This window comes from Babylonia areolata, chromosome 21 (genome assembly GCF_041734735.1).
Source record: "Babylonia areolata isolate BAREFJ2019XMU chromosome 21, ASM4173473v1, whole genome shotgun sequence".
Classification (NCBI taxonomy): domain Eukaryota; kingdom Metazoa; phylum Mollusca; class Gastropoda; order Neogastropoda; family Buccinidae; genus Babylonia; species Babylonia areolata.
The window spans coordinates 48,384,284-48,411,783 of record NC_134896.1 but is presented as its reverse complement, the minus strand read 5'-3'; the positions used below and the strand labels follow the sequence as shown (position 1 = coordinate 48,411,783).

At 40.1% G+C, this 27,500-nt stretch overlaps 2 protein-coding genes and 1 pseudogene across 3 annotated transcripts in view; 1 reads left to right on the top strand and 2 right to left on the bottom strand.

The window, feature by feature from the left end:
- The window catches only part of LOC143296020 (deoxyribonuclease TATDN3-like), a 17,280-nt gene extending 17,269 nt beyond the window's left edge, over window positions 1–11 (bottom strand). The window contains exon 1 of the mRNA XM_076607760.1: window positions 1–11. This exon is cut by the window's left edge and continues 94 nt beyond it. The gene's annotated coding sequence lies outside the window, so the exon portion shown is untranslated.
- A 4,918-nt stretch (window positions 12–4,929) lies between these two features.
- Window positions 4,930–15,481, top strand: LOC143295770 (uncharacterized). The gene is made up of 5 exons (XM_076607389.1): window positions 4,930–5,119; window positions 8,158–8,239; window positions 9,771–9,931; window positions 10,262–10,390; window positions 11,180–15,481. The coding sequence occupies exons 1-5, from the start codon at window positions 4,958–4,960 to the stop codon at window positions 11,444–11,446; spliced, it is 801 nt and encodes a 266-aa protein (XP_076463504.1). The 5' UTR covers window positions 4,930–4,957; the 3' UTR covers window positions 11,447–15,481.
- A 1,623-nt stretch (window positions 15,482–17,104) lies between these two features.
- Window positions 17,105–25,726, bottom strand: LOC143295769 (uncharacterized; annotated as a pseudogene). Its single transcript, XR_013057075.1, has 2 exons — window positions 24,966–25,726; window positions 17,105–20,341 (listed from the first exon to the last, which is right to left on the bottom strand). The product of XR_013057075.1 is annotated as an uncharacterized LOC143295769 (transcript).
- Between the last annotated feature and the right edge of the window lie 1,774 nt (window positions 25,727–27,500).

Genomic DNA, 27,500 nt, shown 5'->3' with positions numbered 1-27,500 from the left:
TTACTTTCCTCTTTTGTTTTTCCGGTCGACAGAATCAGTGCTGTTGGTTTTCTCTGCAGTCGTCAGCAATAACAATGGTTATGATAATAATGATCGAATTGCTCTTCTACAGCGCTCTTCCCTCACAGAGAGGCTCACGGCGCATCACACATTACATGTAACAAGAACATCTAACAATAACCAAGAAAATTCAAATAACAACTCATGGCGCTCCATGACATAATTCATCATTTACATGTTACAACTGAAAAAAGAAAGAAAAAAAGCAACCATCATCAAGAAAGAGAATCAGCCACGAAGAAACAATCACTATCCTCGCATCATGAACAGCACACACACACACACACACACACACACACACACAGAGAGACGGACGGACGAACCCAGTCACACACACCCGGCCGGCACACACACACATACACACTAGAACACACACACACACGCACACACAGAGCAGAATCAGCAGTCCCACCCACATAAACGTGACAACCCTGGAAAAAGGCTACACATCCGTCCGATAACAGCCCGCTTAATAAAAACGTGTCAGTAAGGCCTAAGGCCTGTAAGATCCGTTTTACTTTAACCTGGAATTAAATCATTAAAAAAATGATAACTAAAATTTTCTCTTCTTTTTTTTTTTTTTTTTTTTTTTAACTGAAAATCATTTCGGTGCACGTAAGCTCCACCTGCCGACACTGCCACTAATTCACTGAATTATTTTCTTACGGGCATTTCGTACAGTAGAGAGAAAGGCAAAAAATTGTTCACTGTTAAACAGCATGAAGGGTGTGGAGGAGTTTGTCGTGGAAATCAACTTCAGCCCGCGGCGCCGGAACTTACTGAGAATCAGGGTGACCAGAGTGTCAAACAGTTGCTTCGTTACATCCATCCTTAATTCTTGACCCCGTACACTGCAAACAGTTATCACATCTATCTTCAGTTACTACAGCTTCTTTCCTTCGTGCACTGCGTTTACATGTGTTGCGTTGTTCTCTTGTTTGGCTAAGTGGTCTTCAGCAACGACTGAGCCGGGTAAAATTTCCTTTTATATCAAAAATAATTTCCAAGTAGTGTCTGTCCGCCGTCGGTTTGGATGCCCCGGCCGTTTCGCAGTCTGCGTCCATTTCATGTAACTCGGCAACGGTTGACGCGAGGTGTTTGTGTACAAGGATGAATGACACTCTCCTCCCCCGAGCCCCGCGAGCCTCGATCTTTACGGTTGACTTGACTTGACTTGACTGACAACGGTTTAGGCCTCTCCCGAGGCCTGTTCGTGATCCTAAAAGAACTATCACTGAATTGGTTGCATGCGTGGCGAGCGCGGCTAGACCAAATCAGTTGCTCTGACAAGATGGGTTGTACAGACCAGGTAGGCCCCTCCAGTGTTTATCTAGGCGGCTCTTGAAGGCGTTGACTGACGGCGCCAGGACCACGGAGTCTGGGAGACCGTTCCACTGTGTCACTACTCTATTAGAGAACTGAATAGTTCCCCCTGACATCAAGGCGAAAGCGTTGTTTCTGGAGCTTTAAAGTGTTGCCTCTGAGGTTTCCACTGAGTGACGACTGGAACACTGGCCTCTGTGCATCATAATGACCATGAAGGTATTTAAATACTTCTATCATGTCCCCTCGCAGCCTCCGGTGTTCCAGACTAGGCAGCCCCAGCAGTCTCAGTCTCTCGGGGTAAGGCTTCTCTTTCAGTGAGCCCAGGAGTTTTGTTGCTCGCCTCTGGACATCCTCGATGTCACTACATAGCGTTTTGTGAAACGGTTGCCAGACACAGTGGCCATATTCCAACAGTGGTCGGACGATGCTCTTGTACAACTGAACAAAAGTTGTCTCAGTCAGGAAATCAAATGATCGCCTTATAAGTCCAACCATTCTGTTTGCTTTAGATGTCAACTGCGCAACATGCTCTTTGAAACTCAGTTTGTCATCAATGAGCACTCCCAGGTCCTTTTCGCTTGCAGTCTCTTTCAATGTCACCCTTTTACTGTTGTCCTCTTCATTTTTGCTCGTCATGTAGTATGTTGCCTCTGACTTCTGCCCCCCCAGTTTCATTACGCTACATTTCTGTGGATGGAACTTAAGCAGCCACGTGTCAGACCAGTGCTGAAGTTGGTCAAGGTCGTCCTGAAGATCTTTTGGTCCCGTCTCTGTGTCACTTCTGTTGAACACTTTGGTGTCATCCGCAAACATTTTTACTGTGCTCTTTACTCTGGCTGGGAGGTCGTTGATGAAAACAACGAACAAGACTGGCCCGAGCATGCTCCCCTGGGGGATGCCACTGCTCACACTAGCTTCCTGAGACTGCGTACCGTTGACTATAACATGCTGCTTCCTGTTGGTCAGAAAGTCCTTGATCCATCCCAGCACTTTCCCCGTGACACCATGGGCTGCGACCTTTAACAGAAGTCTACGATGGGGCACTGTGTCGAATGCCTTCTGAAAGTCAGTGTACACCACATCCACACTGCCTCCATCATCTACAATGCTCGTCCAGATATCCATGACCTCTAACAGCTGGGTAACACATGATCGTCCAGGTACAAAGCCATGTTGTTCTTCAGCGATCAAGGAGTTCTTCAGCAGGTGTTTCATAACGTGGTCGCGCACGATCTTCTCCATAACCTTGCAGGTTATACAGGTTAGGCTGACCGGTCTATAGTTGCTGGGCACCATTCTGCTCCCCTTCTTGAATATAGGTGTGACGTAGGCTTTCCTCCAGTCTTCCGGGATTGTTCCGCTGTCCAGTGTCAATCTAAAGAGATGGGCCAGAGGCTTCACCAACTGATCAGCTGCTTTGGCGAGTATCAATGGTGTCAATCCATCGGGTCCTGCTGCCTTGTCTGTATGTAGGTTGACTAAATGCTTCCGTACAACTTCCTCAGTGACTTCAAAATCTTCCAAGGCTTCTGTGAAACTGTAGTCTGGTGGGTCTGGGAGTGGGCCTGTGTCCTCAACTATAAAGACACTCTTGAAAAACTGGTTCAGCAATTCTGCCTTTTCACTATCTGTCTTTGTCTTTGAACCATCTTCTTTCTTGGGGTCCACTATTCCAGTCCTTGTTTTGGTTTTTCCTTTGACATAATTCCAGAATGCTTTTGGATTGGTTTTCGCTACTGATGCCACCTGTGCTTCCAATTTTCTCTGCGCCTTTCTGCAGGCCTTCCTTGACTGATTCCTCGCTTTTATGTACTTATCATAGTCCTTGCCATCTCTTGTGTTCTGCCATTTTCTGAAGAGTTTGTGCTTCTTTCTGACTGACGCCAGTGTACCCTGATCCATCCAGTTCTTTCCTCTTCTACAACTGGTTCTGGTCTTTGGAGTTGACTTAGAGATAGCAGCGTTAACGTGCTCTTTAATGTTTTTCCAAGCTGCATCTGGTTGCAGGTCCCTCAGTTTCTCTATCCAGTCGATTTTTCCCAGTTCCTCTTTCAGTACATCAACATCGGTTTTCTTGTAGTTGAAGCGTGTCACTTTGGGTGGGTTCCCGCATGTACATGAGAGACTAATGACAAGTGAGAAATGGTCGCTTTTCGGGCCAAGTCCTGCCTCTACTCTGATCTCATTGATCATGTCTTCTCTGTTTGTGAGAACCAGGTCAAGCACGTTGGCTTTCTCTCCTTCCCTGTAGCGTGTTGGTGTCTTTTGTTCTGCCATTTTCTGAAGAGTTTGTGCTGCGTAATCACACTCAGTCATCGGGCATACCGTACGGACACTAGAATAGAGATCATTAGTGTCTATGCATCAGGAAAGACCTCATGACTTGAATCAGTGAACAGCACGACCAGTTGGCTGTAACCATCAGTGATTCTGTTCCGAATATGACGGACGTCTGCCGGTTTGACTCCGTGACATACTTAACTTGATCAATGCCACTGATCAATCCGGCACTGGTTCTGCTCTCGGCTTTTTGCCTATGCTTTGGCAGCGGTTAATGTTTAAGATACGTAGATTTTGGTTTGGCCCGGAGTCCCTGGTACTATCGTTTTCTCTTTGGGGTGAATATTCTGTTGGGTTCTGAGTACCGTGAGTGACTCCAGCGGACCGACTCAGTTGTGTTATTCGGCCTTTCTTGACATGACGAGGCCTCAGTGACTCGGCGGATTAAGGGATCGGTTTCACTGGCCTTGATTTCGGTTGTGTAGCCTTTAAGGCTGCTTACTTTAAGTGGACTAAATCTGTGATGGGGTAAAGTGAAAGAGTCAATGCTATCTTCCCCGTGATCCACTAAGCTAAGGGTGACTGACTGAGTAAAAGTTTGTACAGTCCCGGACTGCACGGCAGCAAGACTGATGCTCAGCTGCGCCGGGAAAGTGAACATGATGAACTGATTACAGTTAATACTGTCACATTTGTGGCAAATCCACTGAATGCTGGAACGGGCTTATAAGTCATAGTCAGCTGTACTGACAAAGCTCAATGCATGACTTATGGTTCCAAATGTTGCACGGCAGTCCCGAGTCCGTCACAGGCTACCCCTGCGTCCGTCCAGGAGACATTTCCCTCACACAGTCTACAAGGGAAGGTATTTTTTGCCGGGGTGATGGCCAGGGTTGCTATGGACATCTCTTGAGAATAGGATTGCCAACAGTAGGAAGGTGCAGCTTTGGCGTATATGTCCGTTTGGGTGTATGTTCAGTGCTTTCAGAACACGGCCTCTTGCTAGAGCGAACTGGCATGGTGTCGTCTATGGTGTCGGCTATGATTCAAACTGTTTGCCCATGTCTTCTGTTCCTATTATTATTATGAAACAAAACAATTGCGATAAAGAACGGGGTAAGTTGAATCATAGACACTAGAATTCCCCTGAGATATTAGTGTCTATGGTTGAACATGGCCGTGACAGAAAGTGGTGTTTCAGGTTGGTGACGAAAAGCACGGCTGCATCCCAAATAGCCACACTGTCAGTGCCAACAATGCGCATGCGCTGGAGGCACCGCCAAATTTCAAAATGGCGGAAACGTCTGATAATTCGAATAAAATAGCTTGTAGAAGCAGAAATGCTGTGACTTTTATAAACAAAACCTTGTATGACAGTCTTGACACAACTTTACAAAAGGATGGAACGAGAACACCAGAAGAGCGGAGTCGATACATTAAAAGATTCAAAGAGGTACTCTCTTTCTCTCTCGCTTGCTCTGTTTCTCTCATCTCTGTGTGTCTGTGTGTGTGTGCGTGCGTGCGTGCGTGCTTTAATTGTTTTTTTTTCTATGTATCTTATTTAGTTATTACCACGTTTATGACGGTCTAGTATCGTGTTGTGTATACCCTGTTCATGGCAGGGACTGGATGTAAAAAGCACACCAGTGCTTATAATGTTATATGATAAATATTTTTATCGAAAATAATTTATTTTGTCTTGCCTCTCTCTCTCTCTCCCCCCCCCTCTCTCTCTTTCTCTCTTCGGGGAAGCAATTAGACGACACCTTTGTCAACCACTTTCCAAAAACATAATCTTTCCCACCTGATGCCACAATATGTTATGTAAACAGTACTAAACTACTCATTTTATTGATACTGTTTGTCACTTGTGTAGGGTTGAGAGAACCTCCCACACCCTTCACACCCCCCACACCCCAGCCCCCACCCACCTAGCCTCCATTCTGGTTAGTGGTGTGTTGTATGTGTTTCACTGTTTATTTTTTTCCCCATACATTTTAGTTTACTAACACCATGCTGCTGCTTCTTCTTTCCGTTACACGACCAACATCGACTTGCGATGCTTGTGCCTGTATCAGTGTGTGTGCGTGTGTGTGTGTGTGAGTGTGTGTGTGTATTTTCTATTAACACCATGCTTTGAATTTGATTTTTATTTAGTATTGTGTAGTCTAGATCCAATTCAGGGCGGGGACTGGATGTAAAAAAAAAAACAAAAAAACAACAAAACATACCAGTGCTTGTCTATTAATGTGTATTATCTATGAAATAAATTTATATTAACTTATAAGTTATAAGAATTTTGTCTTGTCCTCTCTCTCTCTCTCTCTCTCTCTCTCTCTCTCTCTCTCTCTCAGAGATTAACTCACTCCATGCCACGAGTTTTTGCCCTTGCCAATCCCTGAAAACCCAGGGTTTGTATAGGATGGGGAAAAAAATTGTAAAAAAAACAAATAAACACCCAGACAATTGATATTTAGTATATGTATGCAAGGAATGTTGTTCCATATGTGTGCAAAAAATCAAAGTATTTACTCACCATCTTGATGTTGATCGCGGTATCCATGTTTTGTGTATTTTTGAGCATTTTTGCACCCATCAGAAATGTACACCAACATGTTCCACATCACATTCTAACACTATTTGAGGAACTGAAGACCTAGTGCATGCAATGAAGTATGAACAGGTGGTGAAGAAAGTTGAAATTCACACATACAAAAAAAAAAAATTGTCTCTACATAATGAAAATCAAAAAACAAAGAAAAAAACTGAACCAGCTGGGTGTTGACTGGCCAGTCAGCTGACAAACCTGGTATGCCAGTGAAGGGATGTGCAAGAGGGAAAAAGGAAAAAATTGTCAGTCCAATCACTGGTGAAAACACTTGCAAAATCGTCCGTTTCCTCAGTGGTTTTGTCGTCTGTGTCTCATCTGCTGGCACATGTTCCTCACTTTCCTCTCCATTGTAAACACTCTCTTCAGCGGCCGAATCTATTTCTAGTTCATCGGGATCTGGTTCAAATTCACTGTCCGAAGAATCAACATTATCTCCTTCGACATCAGAGCCTTCAGTTTGGATCATTTCCAAAGCATCTTCGACGCTGAGTAACATTTCACCTCTCCGACCGTGTCGAACACTTCGCCGTGACGCCATCTTGTCAAACAACTTACAAAGCTGACAGGGGGCACGCTATGTTATCAACTGCGGTTGAGCTTATCGCGACACACACGCAGCGTGTGTGAATGAAAAGCTGACCAGAGGTGACGTAAGATATCACATCTGCTTTTGATTTTCGCATCCGACGCGTCACTCCGACAGCATGACTTTTTAAAATCCAAGTCCGCATATGCGGACATTGGCATCCAACGCTTTCTCCGACGATGTCCGCATATGCGGACAATGGCAGCGAGTGAGTTAAGAACAGGTGTTTTGCAATAGTTTTGATTAATGAATGATAACCTTTAAATCCAACTGAGTTCTTTAAGTACTGAGTGGAACTTGAATTGAATTTTTTTTAATGTAAAATCAACCAAAGTTGAATATTGGTCATGTCACTAACACTTTTAACACTGCCAAACTCTTTCGTGTATGCCCTTTTCATTAGTTTCAGTTCAAAGGAAAGAAAATCTGTCAAATAAAATTTGTATAACCCCACCCCCTCCACCTCCCACAAAAAACTCATTAGAAAAAGAATGAACATATCACAAATCTGGTGGTTCAACAAATCCCAGTCACTCTGTTTGACTCATGAAAAATGATGTCCAACCGTTGTCAACTGTTCATCAACTATTTTTACCAGTACCTTCAGTTTCCATTTAAAAGAGAAAAGTGGCAGAATGGTTAAGATACTGCTCTGCCAATACAGAGTTCATGAGTGTCTGGGTTCAAATCCCGCTCTTGCCCTTTCTCCCATGTTTGACTGGAAAATCGAACTGAGTGTCTAGTTGTACGGATGAGATGATAAACAGTAGGTCCCATGTGCAGTACACACTTATCACACTGGAAAAGAACCCATGGCAATGAGAATGTAAGTAGTAAACCATGAGTAAATTTTACAGGTTTGGCTGACAATATCCATATTTCTTCCTCTCCTCTCCTCTGTGTGACTGGTGGAGTGTTCATGCCTTGTGAATACTACTCATTCCGTGATGAGGTGAACATCATGACAAAACTTTAACTCAAAAATGAAATTGAATTGAACAAGTCGGTCAGTACATTTAAATATATAAGTTACAGCAAAAATGAAAGATGGAGAGAACTACTACAAGGCAAATGGTTGAATTAAAATTAAACAAATTATAAAATACTTACATATGTAACATAGTGATATTTATTTAAAATACTGTTGACGAGTATTGTCATTCATCAGTTCCAAAGAACACAGTGCAAGGTAGTTGAATGCACAGTGTAATAGCTGCACAGTTGATCCTGAAATTGATGTCTTAAGATCTAAATGTTGTGTATTTGACTTTTTATTTAAAAAAAATTTTTTCAGGTATTTGAAAAGGTGTCTCAACAGAACATCTTAGTGAATGGTGAAACTGGTGTCGAACATGAAGAAGCCAACACAACACCAGGTAATTTGTCATGAAAAGTAATTTTATTTGTAATTTATAATATGTGTACCCAATATGTAGTATGAAAATACCCAGTATGCACACTCCGAAAATGGGGTATGGCTGTCTACATAACTGGGTAAAAATGGTCATACATGTAAAACCCCACTTGAGCCCACCAATAAAGAAGAAGATTTATATATATATATCTTTATACATACATATTTTTTATGATTATGATAACAAAGGATATGTAATGTATATGTGTGTCTCACACATATTATATATATATGTGTGTGTGTGTGTGTGTTACATAAATGTATATATTTATAATTATATTTTATATTTATCCTCTTTTTTATGATATAATTTTGTTGATGAAATACACATTTGGATGATGAAATTGTCACGTTATTGACTTGTGCATGATTTAAATTTCCAATGCACACGTGCAATATCCTTAGCACTTGATCTCAGTGGCTGAACATGTGAAACATTACCACTGTGACTAATCCAGGTAACTGGGTTTTCTTTGAAGTATATTATTGATATAGTTTTGCTTTTTTTTCCCATATTAATGTTGACTATTTTGAATTGCCTTGGATATATTCAAAGACTCAGAGTATGAATTCATGGTGGGATTCCTGGCAGCCTAATAAAAGGAGCAAAAAACAAAATCCATGATTGTTTGAATGCACATGATGATAATCATAATGTCATAAAAATGAATCAAGAACACACTGCACAGTACTGACTGTCACACATATGCAACCTGGATAAATAGATGAGGAAAGGATTTAAGTAGATGAAGAAAGAAGAGTCAAGTTGAAATGAACATTCTGAGTCTGAATTAATAATTTTAGTTTTGTTCTTTTTGTGTATATATGATTTTTTGTGTGCTCATATTTGTGTTTTCCTCTGTTGTTTTTTGACTCACTTGTGTAAACAAAGTGAGTCTATGTTTTAACCCGGTGTTCGGTTGTCTGTGTGTGTGTGTCTGTGGTAAACTTTAACATTGACATTTTCTCTGCAAATACTTTGTCAGTTGACACCAAATTAGGCATAAAAATAGGAAAAATTAAGTTCTTTCCAGTCATCTTGTTTAAAACAATATTGCACCTCTGGGATGGGCACAAAAAATTAAAAAATGAAGCCAAATTATATGCAAACTGCATTTACTGTTATATTTATATTTTTTGTATTCTCTAAACTTGGCACTTTGATCTGATATTCTGACCCAACAACGAGAGCAGTCATCATTTTCATTTTTTGTTCAAACAGGAATTTCTTTTGCTAAGCATGGAGTATGGACGTTTTATTTATTTTGCAAACGTTTTGGTGCAGATAATAAAAAAGGGAAATTACTCTGTAATTAATGCTAGGGGACTTAATTTGCTTTAAACTGATCTTTCTCATCTTAAACATTACATTTTGAAAATACACTCAATACTTAAAAAGCTTGGATTTTTTTTTTTTAAAGTGTATCACAAGTGAGTCTTGAAGGCTTTGCCTCTCTCTTGTTTTTAAGTTGTTGTTGTGGTTGACTGTGTAGAGTATGAGCCAGTGGACAGGCAGAAAGCAGCTCACATCAGCGAGGAGCTGCAGCCACGTCTGGATGACTGTGTGGTCAGAGTGGCCAAACAGAGGAAGCGACTGCCTCGTGTGTGCATCAGTGCTGTCACTGATTTCTCTAACCACCAGGCAGCCTACATGGTAAGGTCTGAAAGGGTGAAGGATGGATGTTACCGGTAGCCTTAGAAAAAGGCATGTTCAGTTTGATGTATTAGATATAGAGAGAAAATAAATCTGAAATACACTGTCAGTGTTTGTTGCCAGCATGAAATGTGGAAATTTAGTGACAGAAGTGGAGGATACGCGCTAACTTTGTAAAATAAGGAAAAGAGGTTGACCAGTGGGGTACAGAAATGGTTGAAAATTTTGTAAAGTTGCACATATGCACCATGTGGCATATATACGTGTATGTGTGTCCACATGGACATATAAGACTATTTTATACGTGTGTATTTTTGCATGTATTTCCAGTCGAAAGTGAAGCCAAGAGCCCAGGACATGGACATGGAAAGCTTGATCAGTGATTCAAAAGATGTGATGAGTTTCATTGACTGCCAGCGTCTGCACCACCCCAGTGCCGATCTCTGTCGTGTGACAAAGGTGAGTTGGCCATCTTGCCAGTACCACTGATTTTCATTTGATTTTCAAAGTAACAGCCTTTCTGACAAAGTGTAAAACATTTTTAAAAGTTTAATCTGAAACACACTGCCTGCATGAATACTAAAAGCACTCAAATTTCCTGATTGTTCCTACAAACGCTTGACAGGGGTTGGCATCTCTGAGCATATGACAATCTCCATTCTGTTTAACACGAGCTGTGTTGCCGTAAGTCTCTGAACTAAGTGCCCTGTTTGTACATTATTTCTCTTCTGTAAATCCAGGAATGAAGGAAACTTGCTAGTCATAGAAATCTGGGAACAAGGGGAAGTAATGGTTCAAAAAATAGAAATGAAAGAATTGATTAAAGTTCATGCTATCAGAAATTCATAGTCTGTTCATTTTCCTTTCAGATAAGTATGGGTTATGTATACACTCTTGCAGTTGTTTGCATGCTAGAATTTTTTGTTGATTATTACTCTCTGCAACCAAAAACCATCTGCAACCAAAAACCGTCTGGCAAACAGAAAGCCCAAGCCAGTAAAAATGCTTGGCACATAATGGGTTAAATTAAAACAAACAAACAAACAAACAAAACCCCAAAAGCCCATGCAACAAAGATACAGAAAAAAGAAATCTTGATAACAGAGATACAGACTAACCAGGGGTTAGTCTGGCGATGACATGCATTCTCAAAACAGGCAGTAGATAACAAATTAAGACACTTCAGATGTGTATGGTTAACCGTTACCTTTTATGGTTACCACACCTCCTGTCACTGCTTGGTTCCAGATGGCGTCCAAAGACCGCCAGCGTGCAGGCCACCTGAACAAGGCCGTGGAGATTGAGGTCGCCAACAGAGATTCTCAGACAGCCAAGGTGCTGTATGGTCACACCCCCTTGGTGGACAACGGTTGCCACCATGTGTGTGATCTGTGTCGAGGCAAAAGGAGGTTGGACTCTAGAGCATTCGACGACAATCCTACCAGCGCTAAGATGCCCAGACTGAGTGGCATGCTGGCCAGAGACTTTACTACTGTGCAGCCTTTGAGCATTTGAAAGTGGGTGAGGGTTTTCAGGACAGGGTAGAACTTGTAAAGCTTTTTTTGTGCTTTTTTGTTTTGTTTTTTACTTTAGTGTGTAGTCTTGGGTGAGGGTATTGAGGAGAGTGCAGAAGTCTTGTTGTTATTTTTTAATGTGTGCAGAATTAATGGATGAAGATAGGATTTTATTTGACATAAAATATGATAAATGCAAACAAACATACACACTTACCAAATTTTACATCATTGGATATTTTGCTGATCTGACTTAAAACAATGATGAAGATATAAAGGGGATTTGATCCTATAGTCTTTCAGAATTGCTCATATTTCTCATACAACTCAGGTTGCCGTTCACAGTGGTGTTGAAATAAAGAAAATTTTACTTACGTAATTTGCAAACACATTCAGTTTTAGTCTACATTTTTTTTTTATGAGACTGTCTCATTGTATTAATGCATAGATGATGTGGAGCACCTCCACCAGTCATGAAAAAATATCACTAACATATCTTTCAGGCAGGCCAATAGTATGAAAACTATCAAAACTGGCAGCATCTTCCAACCACACAAATTATTTCAGGGTGCTGTGTTAACCTTAAATCACAAGTTTGTCTTTTTGGGATTATTTGGCTTCCTGAACGTGAAAAAAAAAATCTGGCAATTTTAGGTACTAGAACTGTGACAATGATGATAATAATAGTAATAATAATGATATAAAGAAGAAAACAAAATGAAGAAAAAGAAAACACACATTTCATATTACTACACAATGACATTGTAAAAACTAACAAACAATCAAACGGAATAGTTATTCCCTGACCGATGAAATGTGGTTACTCTCCTGCCTTCAAAGTTTTTCAACATTATCCTTTTTTTTTTTTTTTTTTATCTCGTTTACTGCCGTTTACTTTGCTTGGTTAAACAGAGATGCCTCACTGTTATTGTCAGATTAAGTGCAATGCTTGGCTGTTTTAATTATCAGATTAAATGCGGATACTTGGCTGTTTTACAATTGGATTAAGTGGAGATTCTTGGCTTGCAGTCATGCTAAACCAAGAGCTTTACAAAAAGTAGTGTCTGATGCAGAGGTTTTCTAGTTTTTGAGATCAAAAGTATGTAAATGATAAATGTATACTGCTGATGTACTGCAGCTAGTGGTGTTGGGGTGGGAAGATTAGACAAGGCAAGTGAGGGATCTGATGACTTGAACCTTGTTAAACAAGACTGAAATTGTACATGTATGTGAACTGTCCTGCTTCTGGCACAGATAGTATTCTGCTCATGGTATGTAATAATGTATGTATCTCTTTGATTGTGTGTATCATTTTATAAGCCAAAGGCTGTGATATTGTGCGTGTTTTATCCTTCATGTCAGATTTAAGGATGTTTTTTTATTTTGTGTGTTTTTTTCTTTCTTTCTTTTTTATTTTATACGTTTGTTATGTGGATTATTCTTTGTTGATTTTAATCTTGCTCATCCTTTTCATTTTCATCATCTGAAACTTTTCATTTTGTGCAAAAGAAGGGATAATGCAGGAACTTTGGGATAAAAAAAACCAAAACGACAAAAACATCACTGTAAACTATGGTAAATTTACAAAGCTTCAGGGAAATTGACCAAACTTCTTGCTGTAGCCGGAGAAGCTGTTCCATTTGAGAGTAACATTTTGTGAGCCGTTTTCCCTGACGTGTGGCAAACAAAGCAACCCAAGGGATAAGATATAAACTAAGGCCAAAGAACTTATGTCTTGTCTGTTACCTTGTAGTCTTTTTAAAATGTCTTGGTGCATGAGCACTTGTCTGACCTGCACTGGTCCTTACATGTGTATCCGAGGTGGTAAATATATTTGTGTATTAATTAAGCATAGGTCCAAATTATTGTACATTTAAAATCTATGATTTTAAGAAGCTATTGCATGATTATGCTGGAGTGTAGAGATGCACTCATATGTATAAAAATTATCTATTGCAAATCAAAGGTAACAAAAACAGGCATATAAATCATGGGTCTCAATAAATGTATTAGATTCACATGTTTATTTATGGTCCTTGCATACTGGTGAACTTTATAAAAAAAAATCTGAGTTATGAACCTTTTGTGTCCTTATACAAATTGTAGCTTTATGGCAACTACAAGTTATAGCTTTGTAGACGTGCTGCCACACAAATTAGGATGTAGAACTTTTAAATGGACACTACTGGAACTAATTTGCATGATTTTTTTCCTGATATGTTTAACAAGATAATGGGTAAAAATAAACATGGGGAAACACTCTTCTTTTTTTTTTTCCAAAATGGCACTGAAAGCAAGCTGAGAGGGGAGGGGAGGAAGAACGGCAAAATGAGAGCATATTGTATTTGTTCTGTTTGTATTTGTATTTCTTTTTATCACAACAGATTTCTCTGTGTGAAATTCGGGCTGTTCTCCCCAGGGAGAGCGTGTTGCTATACTATAGCGCCACCCATTTAAAAAAAATTTTTCCTGTGTGCAGTTTTATTTGTTATTCCTATCGAAGTGGATTTTTCTACATAATTTTGCCAGGAAACAACCCTTTTGTTGCTGTGGGTTCTTTTACATGCGCTAAGTGCATGCTGCACACGGGACCTAGGTTTATCACCTCATCCGAATGACTAGCGTCCAGACCACCACTCAATGTCTTGTGGAAGGGGAGAAAATATCGGCGGCTGAGCTATGATCCAAACCAGCACGCTCAGATTCTCTCGCTTCCTAGGTGGACACCTTATCTCTGGGCCATCACTCCACATGTTGAACGTGGGAAGAAAACATATAGTATTTTGTATTTCCTGATGACTGTTGTAGCTTGTTCACTGAATTATATCCTTTGATGCATGAAGATTTGTCAGTTACATTGACTGCTGACTGCTGTTATTTCACTTTCAGTTGATTGTTGGACAAAAGAATTTTGATTGACAGATGTGTGCACTGCATCCTTTGGCTCTGTCTTTTCGAATTGTATCTCATTTCAGATGATTTGCTTTCCATACAGAATGTGCATAACTTTTCAAGTTGAAAAATCTTCGGTGATTATTGCATGTTAGGGCTGTGGTAATATGATTTTCCACAACAACGCTGTCATTTCATTCTGTTTCAAAATATAAGGCTCTGCTTTCCAGGTTGGAACAGTTTGATTACAAACATAAGCATAATCTATCTTTTTTTTTGTCTTATGTTGTGGCAAAGTTCGCAGTATGTACTGGTACTAACCCAGTAGTAAGACCAGAACCAAGTAAAACAATAAAGTAAATAGAGAATGTGCTTTTAAAAATGAATTAGACAGGTGCAGATCTTCAGCAAAACTGCCTGTACAAGCACAGAACAAAGATTAGCATAAATATTTATACAATCATTAGAAATACTTTGTGTATTAAATACATAAATGATCATGAAAATATAATATGCAAATATGCTTCTTTGTGAAATAGACTTTGGAAGCCAATATACCTTCACACACATATCTTTTGAACTGATAATGGAAAAAAAAAAATTTTCCAAATCAAATGGGACGTACATTTTAAGTTGGTAAAACCTTGGACAGTGAAGTCAGATTATTGTCACATGATCCAACAAAGATTTGTGTATCCCTGATAAGTTTGTATGATTCTTTCGAAAAATTGTCACTCATTGTTTTAGAGAGAAAGAAATAGAGTAAAAGACCAGAAACATAGATTTGTCTGTCATGTGATTATATTGACATAAATATATATATCTATATATATGTTAAGTTTCATGGTCCCTTTGCCTTGTACGACCATTGAGGCAGTGAATTCATGTCCACTGTGTGTAGGGTTCAGCAAAGTAGGCAGAGGGGCTCGTTCTGCCATTTTAACCTTACCCGACTAAAGTCAGGTCCCCACCCATTCATTCCTGGGTGGAGTGAGTAATGTGCTTTTCCTTGGGTTGCAGCTCCATGCTGAAATGGGCTATTACATCCTGATCACGTGCCTACACACACACACACACACACATATTCTAGAGACAGAGGAAAGTTTCTTGTGACACACACACACACACACACACACACACACAAACACACACACACACTTATTCTAGACACAAAGGAAAGTGTGTTGTTGTGACATTTGATTGTCTCATGTATACATGTATGATCTGGAGACTGAATGACAATGGTGTGCGCGACACTGGACTTGATTTTGGAATGCCTGTTCAGGGAGGCAAAAAATTTTAGTGTCACTGCCACGTTAAGTGAGAGAATGACGTAAGATTGAGTCAGCATGTGCTCCTGTTCTTTGACACTCTCTTGAAGGCCAGTCATGTGTATATATCCATGGGTTTTCATTGTGAACTCTTAATTTGTGGAGTTCCCAGTCTGGTTTGTCGTGGTGGTGGTTACACACAATCACTGAGATACAGAGAGAGAGAGTGAGAGTGAAAGAGAGTGATGTGTACATAGAAAATTGAAGGAATATTTAGAACATGATGGCTTTACGTTATGTAGTAGAAGACGACATGTAAGGTCAGACAGATGACGTAAAAAAATAGCATTACGTCACCTGTTACAAGTGTAGTTTGTGACCAAGCTGCCGGGTGGCAGTGAAAATTCAGATTTTTATTTTTTTGTTTAACAAAATAGGTGTTGGTTTTCAACTTTGTGTTATATATATATATATATATATATATAAGGAAAAAAGGTTTTTTTTTTTTTATAATAATTTTGTAAAAATTGTGCCTTCTCGTTATAATTAAGCAGTATTTTGTATGCCTTACTTAAATCATGAGCTTGACAAGAGACTAATAAAGTCCTGTCTTTTTTCTCATCATTTTAAATGTTTTGGGTTGATGACAAGATTTGCTCCGAAGGTACAGTGGGTTTTTTTGTGTGGTGTGTGTGTGTGTGTGTGTGTGGGGGGGGGGTTACTTAAATGTGAGCCTGTTTCATTTTTCATTTAACCTTTCTTATCTTAAAAAGAAAAATTGCGAGAAGTCTGCTCTTGTCGTTCTATTCAGTTGATACGCATTCAGTACTGCTTTCCCAATCCCAGTCTTAGCTTGAGTACGCTTGAAATGAGTTTATTTAGAGAAGAAATAAGTGTGTGTATTTCTTATCCTTTTTTTCTTTGCATATTGTTTTATACATGAAAAAAAAAAAATGTTCCTGATGTTGGGGAAAATGGGTTGAACATGGAGTGAGGTGAGATGCCTTGTGACAAAAACTGTACAAAATGTCTTGGTATGGTGTGGTATGAATATCAGGAAAACTTTTTTAAAAAAAATAATAAAAATTTCTGTATATGGGATGGCTAACCCTGGGAATAGAGAATCCCCAGCCTTATGATGTAAGCTTGTGCTAGGATTGTGAGAATCAGTAGGAAGGAAGACCTTTTAGTCTGATACTGTAGTATATCCTGATATCCCTTGTCTCACTTTTTGTTGAGCTTTCCTTTGTCTTACTTTTTGTTGAGCTTTGTTGCAGTGCATGCGCATGTGGTTATGTTATGTTTTGGCATACGAATGGCTGTTGTCCATTTTCCTTTCTTTTAATGTATTTTCTATCACTGTTACTTTTGTCTGATCTGGTTTTTAAATTTTTTTAATGTACAGTCACTGTTTCATTTTGTCTCGTTCACACTTGATTAAAAATATGTATACACACATGCTCAATCACAGAATACACGCAACCACTTTAAGCAACTCAACCATTTGCTTTTCTTTTAATACTCCCATCTGTACGTCCATAACGCAACTGTGTCTTGCTCATCAGTTGTCATTAAAATTAACATTGTGTGAAACTGCAGTTGTACCAAATGTAACAGGCAGATTTCGTCACATATTATGTGCAGTGTTGTATAAACGCTACCACTGCCTTCTCACCAGAATGTCTCTTTGTCTGCATATTGCATGAAATCAATGTATGTATATATATGGCACTGTATATCATTGTTGAAGAAAAGAAAAATTAAATCTACGTCATTGAAAAAACAACAAAAAACAAAAATGGAGTGATTATTAACGTTCCCCCCCTTTCTTTTGTTGGTTTATGCAAAGAATTAACATGTATGTCCTCTTAGAATTATTGCTACATACTCTGTGGTATATGAGTTTTTCTTCCTTTCCTGCTCACTTTTTGTTTATACCAAAACAAAACAAAAAAGGGGAATAATCCGCATGTTAACATACAAAAAACCTTCAGTATTCACAGTTAATTCAGTCTGAAAAAAACACTCTTTGGTGAGTGACTTCATGCAAACTAGACTATTCATTCTTCCATTTACTTTCCATCACTAGCCTGGATACATTGTACCTTTTCCCCAGTAAATCAGTTATGACGGGTGAATATTACAGCATTTAACATAATGAGTAGAACTGGTTGATTTTTGCAAACCCAACCAACCATTTACGCTAATGTGTATTCAAGCGGCCATAAATGGTTTCAAAGCAATTAGATCAGCAGTTTGGTGTCAGGTGTCCTGAAATAACTGAACAAAGTGAATAAATACAAGCAACTTTTGATGATGAACATTCTGTGGAGTACCAACATGTTATTTTTTTTTTTTATTGATGTTGTCAACTACCAGTTGGTTAAATATAGCATTCAGCAGTCTGTCAGAAATTACAATTTAAAAAAAGGCAAAGCAAAGACAAAGGAAACAGTCACCAATCAGCAGTTCTTGTATAAATTTGTATGGGGTAACCATTTGAAAAGCAAATGTATAGTTATCCACTGTCTGTCAATGGTTTTGAAGGGAGTTACTAATCAGCAGTTGTGATTATTTTCACTGTTATAACCATGAAGAAAGTGATAAGCACCTAACCCAGTAACTTGAACTTTCAAAAAGCTTCAAACTGTAATGTATTATTCTTTGACTAGCCTTGGGTGTATGATAATATACCCACGAAGTATCAACAAACTCACTGACCCAAACGCTTTCACTTTGTGATCACTGCGGGCTGCACACAACACATACTCATGGTACTGGTCAAAACACAAATTTTTCACTTCAAAACATATTTGACTAGTGGTCATTTGTCTTCTTTAGACCTTTTAAAAACTTATCTCAGTTTCCTTGAAGGAGAAACAAATAATATTCATGCTGCTTTGCTAGAATCTGTCTTCCAAAATATGGCAGACCTTTGAGAACTGTGGAGTTACCAAGAGTACGGCTATGAACTCGCACTTCTTACAAGCACTCACTCATACATTCACAGAGACACAAGCACACAGCGCACACTCAGGATTTGTCTCCTGTAAAAACTCTGATAAGTGACAACTTTAGAATTATACCTAAAAACAAACATGCACAAACCCCTGTTCATGTAAATGAACAAGAGGGTTGTTGCAGCAAATGTTTTCCCTCAGTCTCATTTCTCACAACAGAATCTGTATTGACACACCTTGTGTTCTAAAGTAAAACAAAAACTTATTACTTGGTTTAAGCCAGTCAATTCAGCTTGAGGAATTTAGTGTTATGATATTAACAAATAACACAAAATATTTTCCTTTGTTAATTAAGCTTATGTTGTTTATTTAAGAAGAATATACTGCTCATATAAACTAAGACTGTACTGTTAATATAAACTAAAACTTTCCCGTTTATGACACAGGCTCTGTTTTGATATGCTTGGCATCCAGACAGCCATCCGAGGCCACAACTTCTTTCAGAATGTTGACATCCTCATGACCGTCTTCTTTCAGATTACTCAGGTGACTCTGCATGGAAGTAACCTGCCACTCCGAAATGTCCGGCAGGTCGTTAATCGATGAGGACGATGCTGCGGAAGACGGGCCAGAACTGGAAAGACCTCGTTTACCCAGCTTTTTGTCCAGGAGATATTTGCGTCGGTTCTGCAGAGTCTCGCTCAGCCGCTGCCACAGGAGGTGTTCGTACTCACGAATGTGGGGAGCGACTTGGTAAATGGTGTTGAGGAACTGTTGCTTTTGGGGCTGGGATATGTTGCGGAGGTGGGGCGGGGAGGACCACAGGTTGGCTTGCTGGGCAGGCACTGCGGATCAAAATGGAGCCCAGCTTCTGCGCACTGTTGGGCCTCGACCGCTGGCCCTTCTTGGACAGGATGTCCTGAGCAGTGAACTTCGAGGCCAGGCTGCCCATGGACATGACAGAGGTCAGGTCCACGTGGGAAGGGTCTAGCCCATACACATAGTCAGGTGTGGTGGAGGAGGGCTGGGTAGCTGGGGAGGCCGCCTCACTTCTCGTCTCTGGGGGGGAGACGATTCTTTGGGGAGACTTCTTCAGACACAGCGCCTGCTCTTCACTTTCTGATGACGGCCATGCTGTCTTTCTGGGTTCCTGACTGTGTGAATAACCGGCATTCAGCATAGGGTGGGAGCTCATAAAGCAGGACAGAAAATCTGGTTTGTTCAGGAACAGCGACATGGAAGGGCGAGACACAAAACTGTCCACCGACGAATGAGATGTGGACTGCCTGCCAGTGTAGGAGCTTGTGTGGGCCTCAGGAATCCTGTTTGCGCAAGGCGCACTCTCCACACGCTGCCGCTTCACAGTGAAGGAACCTCTCTCTTCCTTCACACTGCTGTCTTCAGAGGATTCAAATGTCTGTGGGCTGTAAACAGGATTTGAAGGCAGGCAGTCATCAGCACTGTTAGACTGGCTTCTTGATGCACTTTTGAATTTGTGGTCAGAAGCCGCCAAATTGAGCAGAGCAGATGACGCCACTTCCACTTTGAGCGAGACCTTATGTGCGGGTGAATCATCAACACCACTTCTCGACATGTCCTTCTGATGCTGACTGTGCTCATGGGGGTGGGCAGTGGTGGCCGGTTTATGGCGCACCTTGTCTGCAATGTCACGGAGAAGCTTCCGGATTCGAAACCTGTCCTTGAACTCTGTGAAGACATCTTTTATGTCCTCTTCGCAGAATTCGCACAGCATCATGCCTGTCACTTCTTTTTCTGCACACACACACACACACACACATAAAGAGGAAATAATATTTAAACAAATGTATCTTTTAAATGAAAAAAAGTTTTGATGATTTGATTAGAAGGAAAATTGAACGATGATATTTCATAATGCAGCACTACTTCTCATGACAGAAAAAAAAAATCTCAGTGAAATTTGAGCTGCACTCCTGAGGGAGAGTGTTTTCACCACAATTCAGTGCCCCCTATTTTCTTTTTTCATGTCTGCATGGATATTTCTTTACTTTTATCAAAGTGGGCATCTCACTCTGCCAAAAGGATTTTGCCATGGGCAACTCTCTTGTTACAGTGAGTTCTTTGACATGTGCACTATGATCACTGCCTTGATTTATTGTCTCATCTGAAAGACTAGCACCTAGTCCACCAATCAAGTTCCAAAAGGAAGGCTGGAATAAACATCAAGGCTTGTCGTTTCTCTCATTCTCTCTCGCCTTGACTACTGTAACTCTCTATTGTCTGGTTTGCCTGCTTCATCCATTCAGTCCCTTCAGCGCATACAAAAATCTGCTGCCCAACTTGTCCTCAGAAAGAAAGGATCTGAGCACATCACTCCTCTTTTGCAACATCTCCACTGGCTCCCTGTCTCACACAGAATAAAGTACAAGATCAGCACTCTTACGTTATAAATGTATTCACAAATCTGCGCTTTCCTATCTCTGTGGCTGCCTTCACCTCTACACTCCATCTTGCTCACTACGATCGGCTTCGGATCCTCTCTGTTTACGCATATCCAAATTCAAACACTCGACTGTTAGCTGCAGTTCTTTCTCTGTCTATGGACCTTGCAGTTGGAATGAACTTCCTCTTTCGCTTCATCAAGTCTTGACACTCAGATCTTTCAAGTCTTGCCTTAAAACCCACCTCTTCCAATAGCCTCCCTTCCCTGTCTCTTCCTTGTCTTGTGTTTCTCCAGTTTTAATTATGCATGCGTGTGAATGACTGGTGCGAAAGCGCTTTGATTTGTCTCTGCACAAGATTCAGTGCTATATAAGTAAAATTATTTTTGACTCACTTGTGTAAACAAAGTGAGTCTATGTTTTAACCCGGTGTTCGGTTGTCTGTGTGTGTGTGTGTGTGTGTGTGTCCGTGTGTCTGTGTGCCCGTGGTAAACTTTAACATTGACATTTTCTCTGCAAATACTTTGTCAGTTGACACCAAATTAGGCATAAAAATAGGTAAAATTCAGTTCTTTCTAGTCATCTTGTTTAAAACAATATTGCACCTCTGGGATGGGCACACACACACAAAAAAATGAAGCCTAATTATATGCAAACTGCATTTACTGTTATATGTATATTTTTTGTATTCTCTAAACTTGGCACTTTGATCTGATATTCTGACCCAACAACAAGAGCAGTCATTATTATCATTTTTTGTTCAAACAGGAACTTCTTTTACTAAGCATGGAATTTTTATTTATTTTGCAAACGTTTTGGTGCAGATAGTTAAAAAAGGGAAATTACTCTGTAATTAATGCTAGGGGACTTAATTTATCACAAGTGAGTCTTGAAGGCCTTGCCTCTCTTGTTATTATTATTATTATTATAAGGTCTGAACAGGAACTGAACCGTGCACTCTTGCTTCATAGTGAGGTGCTTTGTCAACAAGGTTAACACTGAACCCTGCATTTTAAGTCTGAATTCTAGGAGCATATCACTTGTAATATTTGCAATATACTTGGTGTATTTAAATACATATGAGGCTTGAATGCTGTGCATGTCAAAAGGATGAGTGTAGGGTAGAGTTGCAGAAGTTAAAAAAAAAAAAGAAAGAAAAAGAAGTGGAAAATGGAAGTGTTCAACTGAATGAGTAGTGATGATCATTTGATTAATACTGTAAAGCCTGCAGTTAGGGTAGGGCTTAGATTCTGAGTTCAGTACAATGGTTTGCTATGTTGGTGTATTGATGCCAATACTTTTTTTTTTTTTTTCTCCATGGCTCACTCTAGAATCATTGATGGAAGAGAGGGAAGAATTTTGTTTGATGTCCTGTCACACATAGTGGTGAAGACATTTACTCAGAGCATTAATTTTCACATTTGAATGTCATCATTTAAGAATAAATAGACACACACACACACACACACAAAAAAAGGTAGGAGAGGATGGGGTGTGCTTGTATGGTGAGTGGGGGAAACAGATTTGTATTACTCATTTTTGTCACAACAGATTTCTCTGTGTGAAATTCGGGTTGCTCTCCCCAGGGAGAGCATGTCGCTACACTGACAGCGCCACCATTTTTTCTTTTGTTTTTATCTGCCTGCGATTTAATATGTTTTCCTATTGAAGTGGATTTTTCTACAGAATTTTGACAGACACAACTCTTTTGTTGCCATGGGTTCTTTTACGTGTGCTAAATGCATGCTGCACATGGGATCTTGGTTTATCATCTCATCCGAATGACTAGCGTCCAGACCACCACTCACGGTCTAGTGGAGGAGGAGGAGAAAATACTGGCAACTGCCGGTGTGATTCGAACCAGTGTGCTCAGTTTCTCTTGCTTCCTTGGCGGACGTGTTACCTCTTGGCCATCACTCCACATATGGAGCGTGGAATCAAAGGTCAGTATTCAAAATACATAATATAGTTAAAGAAAGTTACTTAATGGATTTCATAAAAGTGAAGTCATTGATTCAACAACAGAAATAAGTGTTAATGTAAAGTGTAGTTGTTTTTGTAATCAACATTCCCAGTGTCAATAGATGACACACTTTCAGGCAGGTAAAGTTTCCTTAACTCACAGTCAAAAATCATATGATCATGGAATGAATATGTATGTAATCATCAGCACTTTAACTATGGCTCCTGCTGTTAAACAACTAAGACTCTAAAGTCAACAGAAAAGCTAAATGATTATTTTTCTTCTGAATTATTGTTAGAGTTTTGTTCCGGTTTTAAAAATGTAAAAATATAGATGCTATACCTGTAGTTTTACCTTCACGCCGAATGGTGTTGAATTATCACAACTGGAAGATGTTGCCATTAATCTTCCTTCAATTTAAATTTAATTCAGTTTAAACCATCTCCATTTAAATCTCTTATTCTCTTATTCAATGTGCATGTTATTTGCAGTTGTGACTGAGGCAGGCAGAAGATGGGGTAGTTTACTTTGGTCACACTTTTTCCATTCTTTCGGTCCCAATAAGCAAATAAAACTTATCTTTTAGATTTTTTTTTTTTTTTTTTTTTTTTTTTTGTTATTCAGTATTCACAAAACACTGCAGAGCAGCATTTTTCTGATGATGATGATAAAGAAATTTTTTTTTTTAATGAAAGTTGTTTTTTTTATATTTTGTCATAACAATTATAAAGAAATTTGAATAAAAAAAAAAAAAAATCTAAATCGAAGTTTACAAAAGCGTAAAGGAAAGAAAATGCCCTTGAAAATTATGACCATAAGTCAAGGTCAGAAGGAAAGGTAAGAAAACTTGAGAACAATCAATTAAAACCATCTGTAAGTTCTGTCAATTTAATTTCTAAACAAATATATTTATTATTATTGTCTTCAATTATATTGTGCTGAATTATTTTATTCATGGCGGGGTAAAAATGGTCATACACATAAAAAGCCCATTCGTGTGCATACGAGTGAACGTGGGAGTTGCAGCCCACGAACGCAAAAGAAGAAGAAGAAGAAGAATTATTTTGTTGTCAAAACAGATTCCTCAAGATACTCTCCCTAAAGAGACAGTATCATCACAATGCACTTTGTACTTGCACCTTGTGCGAGTGTAAATATTCAGTAATCAACTTGGAATTATGCAGAATTTCCCCAGGGACAACTATCTTCTTGCTGTGGGTTCTTTTACACGCAGTGAGTGCATGCTGCATAGGGTCCCTCAGTTTGTCTCCTCTAAAATACTAGCAGTCAGACCACCACTATAACTGGAGGCAAGAAGTAAAAAAAAAAAATCTGTGCATGAATTGGCCCCGGACTCTAAATTTCTCCAATGGGCATTTTGTGGGCAAAGCACAGATGTTGAAATTATTTCCATAAGTGTGAGTCAAGATCATTATGATCAATATTTTCAACAGATGTTCAAGCGATATCCATCTATTCACATCACACTGTCATCAGTTTGTTTGTAACAAAACCCTGTCCACAAACAACGATAAAGTCACACTACTAAACTTATTTAATTAAAGTGACAACCTTCTTCCCACCCCCATCCTCCTCAGTCATCACACACACACACACACACACATACACACACACACACACACACACACACACACACCGCCCCCACAACCCCTCAAAACAGACACAGCTTACTTTTTTTCCCCTTAACCATATTAAGAAAGCACAAACTCAGACAACCACATTGTTATGGCACAAAGCAGTCACACTGACATCAAATGTATGTTCAATATCTAGCGGCTGCTGTCAAGATGAAACCACACATTCCCTTCCCCTCCCCCCCTCTCTCCCCCCCCCCCGCCCCCCCGCCTCCCCCCCCCCCCCCACACACACACACACACACGCTTCAAGCGCATTCACGATACTGAATGGCGATCTTGTAACAACAAACACCATCATCACCATCACTACGACAATCATGTGAAACGAAGAGCACAGTGTTGAAATACAGGCCTACCCCAGACGGAGTCCAGCCCTGCTCGCGTGATGCCCAGGTTGGTGAGGAAAGTAACCAGCTGGGTGTTGGAGAAGGCAGACACTGGCGACTCCTGCTGTTGCTGCTGTGCTGCTGCTGCTGCTGCTCCATTGTGATGACCGCAAGGATGCTGTGACCTACTCCCCCAGCCTGTCCCGGAGATTCCAGACACAGTCATGAACTGGAGCTGCGTGTCGACGGATCACTAGCTGGCTCTCAGCGCTGCGCCATCACTTTGATTTTCATTAACAGCTTGCATCGACAGCGGGTTTATTGTTGTACAGACACCCACCCACACACAGAAAACTGAAACAGTTGTTAAGAGAAAGCGAGAGTGAGGGAAACAAAAATCGATGAAATATTATTGATTGACACGAAACGGGTCTGTCCGTGGCAAGCCAGCACTGACTCAAGTCGATACAAAGGAGTGACGGAGGGAGGGGGTGGGGGGAAGGGAGAGGCAGTCGGAACGAGAGACCGGGACGTATCACTGAATCACCATGAACAACTCACTGAAAACTTGTCTTCGTCACAGTTCCGCAAGGCCAACACTTAACACAAGACACGCGGCCAGCCGTGTTTCCACTTACATTTTGTGTGGGCCTGGGTTCTCAGCGCCTCAATCCCCCCCCCTTCCCCTGCCACCGCACACACACACCACAGCCTGTGCAATTCACTGTCTTGCACTTGGCAGGCGTCTTGCTTTCCACTCTGCCAATGCGTCTGGCTTGTTCCGGGCTGCCGAGTTGTGTAGCCAGACGTTCTAGAGTCTGCCTACTGTCTGGCGCCGTCTGTATTCCCATCCTCCCCCCCCCCTCCCCCTTACCCTGCTGCATCCCCCCCCGCCCCCCGGCCTCTCCCTTCTCTCTCTGTGCTCTCTCACAGTTTGATTGAAGTGAATGTGCTGCATTGGTGCCGGCGATTTTGTTGTCTGCGCCGTTTTGGAAGAACACGCAAAAATGTGTGAAAAGGGAAGGGCCATAATTATGCTCTCCTGGCAGTTTCGTCTCGTTTTAATAAAAGAAGAGAAAGCTTCTTTTTTTAAATTTCTTTTTTTCTCCATTTCTTTTACCGACAAGTAAGGACTTTGGTCAAGGTAGTTGCTGTTTTTCTAACAGCGCTCACTCAGACAGAATACATGAATAAATAAATGAATAAATAGATACTGAAATCAGCGGTGTAGATGATAACAATATTATTATTATCATCATTATTATTTATTATTATCATCAATTAACTAACTGATTTAAACAAAAACTGAAATAAAAAGAAGAATCGCGATGAATGAATGAATCGCAGTTGCAAAGCGCATCAAGTTTCCGTGTACTATGAGTAAGTTAGATTCAGACTCAACTCGCAGGCGATAGTGTGACTAGTACAATAAAAAGCATCCGAAGTCAAGTGAGATGTGTTGGAGTGCTGCGTGGATATGTTCTTTTTACCTCAGTGACACTGATCCGCGCCACGTGCACCGGCAATTGATGATTTGTTCTTCAGTCGTCAAGTTATAGTCAAGTTATTAGTATATGCTACGCATCAGTTCCGGCAGCTTATGACCCTGTATTATTTGTGATCATTGCCACCGTGGCTAATTAGACTGTCAGCTCTGGCGGTTGTTTAACTTTATTATACTAGTCTTATTTTATCAGTTTTCATGGCTATAGAATTAAAAATTAATTAATGACATATTTTGCGGCCTAAAATGAACAAATTGTCAGTGTGTGTGTGTGTGTGTGTGTGTGTGCGCGCGCGTGTGTGTGTGTGATTATACATAGGCTACTGCCATAACTGATGCATGTATGGTGTATTGTTCTTCCCGTGAGTTTTAATGTGTGAATGTGTGTATTCATATTTTACATTTATTCGCTTATTTATCACCATTGTTGTCTTATTTATTTATTTATGTTTTATTATTATCGTTTTATTAGTATTACTAATATTATAACTACTACCTTTTTCTATATTATAATTATTTATTTATTTATTTATTTATGCAAGCTTATCTATTATTTATTCCCCCGGTTTTTTTTGGGTTTTTTGGGGGTTTTTTGTTGTTTTTTCTCTCAAGGCCTGACAAAGCGCGTTGGGTTACGCTGCTGGTCAGGCATCTGCTTGGCAGATGTGGTGCAGCGTATATGGTTTTGTCCGAACGCAGTGACGCCTCCTTGAGCTACTGAAACTGAAACTGAAACTAATCCCAATGTATGTGTTTTGGGTCGCCTCATATGTCTCATCCATTCCGCGTCAGTTCACTATTCTCTCCCGGCATGAAAAAAACATGGGATGCCACATGATACAGCGTTAACTGACGTGTTGATGAGTGTGACTGATGAAATCCAATGATTTACTAACGGTTTTGTATTGCGAGTTTTGTTGTTGTTGCTGCTGCTCAGTGCTACTGGTTTGCTGCCGGATATTTTTTGCTGTTGTGTGTATGTATATGTGTGTGTATGTCAGTTTTCTCAGTTATTTTCATTCGGTTAATCCCGGCTGCTGCTGCACGTTTTCATAGATATA